Source organism: Arachis ipaensis, chromosome B04 (genome assembly GCF_000816755.2).
Source record: "Arachis ipaensis cultivar K30076 chromosome B04, Araip1.1, whole genome shotgun sequence".
In the NCBI taxonomy this organism is placed as follows: Eukaryota; Viridiplantae; Streptophyta; class Magnoliopsida; order Fabales; family Fabaceae; genus Arachis; species Arachis ipaensis.
The window spans coordinates 32,013,777-32,018,426 of NC_029788.2; the positions used below are offsets into that span (position 1 = coordinate 32,013,777).

Consider the following 4,650-nt stretch of genomic DNA (forward strand, 5'->3'; position numbering starts at 1 on the left):
AATATTAAAAAAATCTGAAAAAGATATTATTACTAATATTTTTTAATTAAATAAAAAATTTTAAATCTCATAAAGTGAATTCTTTTTCTTCTTGTGGCTCTTTTTTTTATTCGTTTGGTATTAATTCTCTCTGTTTCAATTGCTACAATTAAGAGATCTTTTTCAACTATGAATATTGTGAAAAATAACTTAGAAACAAAATAAAAGATGAATTTCTTGTTAATTGTCTTTTAATTATATTGAAAAGAAAATTGTTGAAAATTTTGACACAAATTCTATTATCGGTGAATTTTATGATACGAAGAATCGACCACTTCGTTAGTAAAAAGTATACACATATTTTTTTTACTTTAAAATATATTCTCTATCCGTATATTTTTATAATATATCTTATATTATATAATTTTTTTACATAATTTTTAATATTATATGTGTTATTGGCCCCCCATAATATCATTTCTGGATCCGTCCCTGATTAGGAATTAAGGCTTGTCAACCAAAAAGAGTAGCAAATAAAGAACAGTAATTGGTCATTGATGTCTATGAATGAAAGATGCCTAAGTACTTAGAAAATTTGTTGACCACCTTCAAGTCATTAAAATGTGAAGTATGCATCAGTTTCAAATTTTGTTATCATTAGCATAAATAAGATCAAGAAGCAGAAATCATAAGTAACACCCTCATTAGCAGGAAACATTAGGTGTAAAAAATAACTTTTATGGATGGAAAGTAAAGTTGTTGATATGCTCTAAGATAAAAAGTGAGCAATAACTTAACATGCTTCAGTGTTTAATTAATATTTGTACACATTGGTAAGACACTAGACAAATTATAAGTGGTCATAATTCTCAAGAGAGTGGAATCTTGAGCTTTTCTTTCTTTCTTTCTCCTTATTGCAACTCATTCTTTAAAGAACTACTTTTCCTCTTAAATATATATATATATATAAGAGGAAAAGTAGAGAGACTGAAAAGGACTAAAAAATAAGTAGACACAAAATCCTGCTAAAGTATTTACTTGCTTCTTCTTCATTCTGTTATTTAACTCTGCAGCAAATAAGTAGAGTCGTAGGGTACAACTCTGCAGCAACTAGAAACAAGAGTTCCATGTTTTCCAACTAACAACTCTGCATGCATTTGAAACCTTCGCTATGGTCTCTCTTGACCTAACCTAAATTATCGATTTCGCAACATATATTATATATTCTCTTCAAATTTAGAGAATAGGATATTACAATTAGGTCAAGTTTACACTTGAAATAGGGGATTTCTAAATGAAACTGAAGTTGGCTTTGGAAAGAGTTCAGTAACAGTCAGAAAACGATACCTGCTTCTTGTGAGCTTGATTGAGAGAGAGCGGAGAAGGACCAAGGTAGGAGGAGCGACGGCAGCAACAGAGAGAAGGAGCGCTGGCGGCGCGGCAGCAACGGAGTGACAGGCGGCGCGAGTAAGAGGAGCGACAGGCAACGCGAGCAAGAGGAGCGACAGTGGGGAGCGACAACGGCACGACAGCAATAGAGTGCGATGGCGGTGCAACCGTGACGCCGGCAGCGGAGAATGAGGGTTGGTGAATTTGGGGTAAAATGAGGGTTGATGAGGAATTTGGGATCAAATTGTGTTTCTGAACTTGGAGGCGAAAAGTGGGCGTGGGGCTGGTGTTTTTAGCAATAAAAATCGACGGTGGTGTTGTCGATTTTAATTTGAAAAAAAGCAACGACTTTCTCGTCTATTTTATACATTGAATCTACACCATTTATTCGATTTTAGAAAGCAATCTGGACCGTTCAAATTTATCGACGGAAATGTTGTCGATATTTTAAATATCAAAATAGACGTCATTTCCGTCGATTTTAAAATAAAAGTATTTCCAACTCCTGGTTCGTCGATAATATGACGATAGTTAAGAAAGGTGTAATGCAGCATAAAAAAAATCGACGACAAGATCGTCGATTTTATTATTTTATTTTTATTTTTTTTTAAATTATCGACAGCAAGCCGTTGAAAAATATCGACGGCGGAGATAACCGTCGATTTTTTGCGTAAAAAAATATGCTTTTTCTTGTAGTGACAATTTAAAAATTAATTTAATTTGATTTAAAATTAATTGAATTAACAATTAATTATTTTATTTAAAATTAATAATGTAAAATAGAAATTGATTTCATTTATTAAAAATTGATATAATAATATAATTGTATATTTTTATCTCTTTATTTATCAAGTAAGTTTTTCATCACCACCAAAGAGTCATATCACATCCATAGAGAAATGGATGACCACTTGAAGGGAAAACTGCTGCCTGTAGCCATTGTAAGGTGTAGATAAAATCATATAATTGTGGTAGAGGATTGAAGAAAGAAAAAGTTTAGGGTCAGCAACTTTGTTAAATTTTGGCCAGTATATAACTAATAAAGAAAAGTGAGACATTGGATGAAATTACACCAATCTCATACCATTAAAATCATCATTGATAACTATTTAATGGTTATAAATCACAAAAATTACTGGCTCTATCATTCCTCTCGAAGGAAATAGCAGAGAAAACAAATGCATGATTGTGCTAGTTCTTCAATAATTACGTAATCAAAGTCTCAAAGTCTGGCAGAGTTGTCAAGTGCACATGTGGTGTTTTGTAAAGTGCAACGACANGGATAATGAACAGTCGAAAGCGGAAGGAGAATTTTTATAGAAACCGTGCTCTAACTTAGGATGAAAACTATAGACTATTTAGTTGTCGGACTACGATTAAAAAATAAGAATTAATTGAAAAAATGCAAATTAAATAATAAATAGTGACAAACCTAGAACCTGAATGAAACATGTGTCAGATCTCTCTTCATTTAAATACCACCAAGCAGCTCATTAGTTAAATTAAACAAAACCCTTCAACATATACAGTTAAATTAAAAGTATAACTAATTTAATCCTAATTAATAAAGAATATGACAGACACGTAAATTTACATCCTACCATTTTATTTACCATCAATTACCTAACACTTTTGATATATTTTTCATCAATTATAATTTTCACAAGTTTTTTGTAACACCTGTGACTTAACCCATATGATCAAAGCTCAATTAGCTGGCTAACTTGCTTAAGATGGAAAGGCATCCCATGCTTTTTGTAGCACACATTCACTAAATAATCTAGTTTACCACAAAATGAACACTATTTTGTGGCTCTTCTGTCCCTTCCATGACTTTTTCCTGGTGCTCTATCTCTTCCCCTTCCTCTATTTGGATAGCTGAAGTTGTTTGAAGCACTGATCAGTGCTTTACAGTCAATTGGTTCAAGTGTATGCAGTTGTCTCTTTTGTTGGAGTATCATTGAAAGGACTTGATTAATTTTCGAAACTGGTTCCATCATCATGACTTGTGATCGCACGTTTGAGTATGCTTCATTTAATCCCTTCAAGAACCTTACTACATATGCATTATCTTGATATTTTCTGATCTTCATCAGTCCACACAAGCAATTGTTTGAGTCACATGCTACGCATTGAGGAATTGGCCTTAGGTTTTCAAGCTCCTCCCAAATCACCTTTAATCTTGTGAAGTATGCAGTTATTGTGAGGTCTCCTTGCTTGATTGATGAGAGTTCATCATCAAGCTCAGCAATCTTGAAAATATCTCCCTGACAGTACCGGCGCTTGAGATCTTGCCATAAATCGAAAGCTACATTGTGCCACATTATACTTTGTGTAATTTCTGGACTCAATGCCAAATTGATCCAAGAAACTACATAATTGTTGCAACGATTCCATGCTTTGCTTAGAAGATCATCAGGAGCTGGTTTCACAATTGTTCCATCAACAAATTTTTTTTTATTCTTGGATGTCAATGCTCTCAACACTGCTCTTTCCCAGCTGTGGTAGTTGTTGAAACCCAGCATGATGGAGACTAATGGTGTTCCTGGACTTTCACCAGGATGCAAATAATACGGATCATTCAGATCGCTGAGGGGATTGACATTGTTTCTTGCCGCCTGTGCTTCCATATTTCTAGTTGTATCATTTTGATAATTTGGGTATTACAATGACTTATAATATTTTATACTAAAATATGAGCCTGTTTAAAATTTAAATCGTATTACCACTCAAGAGACTTTTTAATAGATAATATACATTCATACAAATATCAATACTTACAAAGGATACATATATATACATATTAATAATTTTAAAAGCATTATCTAATATAATTCCTATCCCTCTTACAGAATGTATAAAGATACAGGCGAGGAAAAACATAATATTTAAAACAATACAATACATCATATAAACGGAAAACCGAATAAACTCTTCGTGACTTCCTCGTCCATATCCTGAAAAGGAAACACCTGTAAGGAAGTAAGAACATCATCCTCGAAAGGGTTCTCACTATAGGGTTGCAGAATTACTATAATAGGATACGTGAAAATAAAACCGTTACAGTGATTAATAACCGCCTTATGCATCTTTTCAAAACCAAAGATTTAATATCAAAATTCCGAAATTCTTTCTGGAAGAGAAAACTGTTAATTCTTCAAAGATCCAAAAGCCTTCCTAAAAGTCTTTCCTAGACAGTATGAATGACTAAGCTGTTCCAAACATAGGTTCATTAAGTCTATACTGAACCAGTTTAGTTTTTCATACTTTTCTAGGCCAAAA

At 32.9% G+C, this 4,650-nt stretch overlaps 1 protein-coding gene across 1 annotated transcript; it reads right to left on the reverse strand.

Annotated features, from left to right (window-relative positions):
• LOC107636343 lies at positions 3,171-3,998 on the reverse strand. The gene has a single exon (XM_016339863.1). It carries the CDS (start codon positions 3,996-3,998, stop codon positions 3,171-3,173), a length of 828 nt encoding a protein of 275 aa, XP_016195349.1.

Bases quoted from the DNA above. Each gene is read 5' to 3' on its own strand.
- LOC107636343 (XM_016339863.1), bottom strand. From the start codon at position 3,998: ATGGAAGCACAGGCGGCAAGAAACAATGTCAATCCCCTCAGCGATCTG.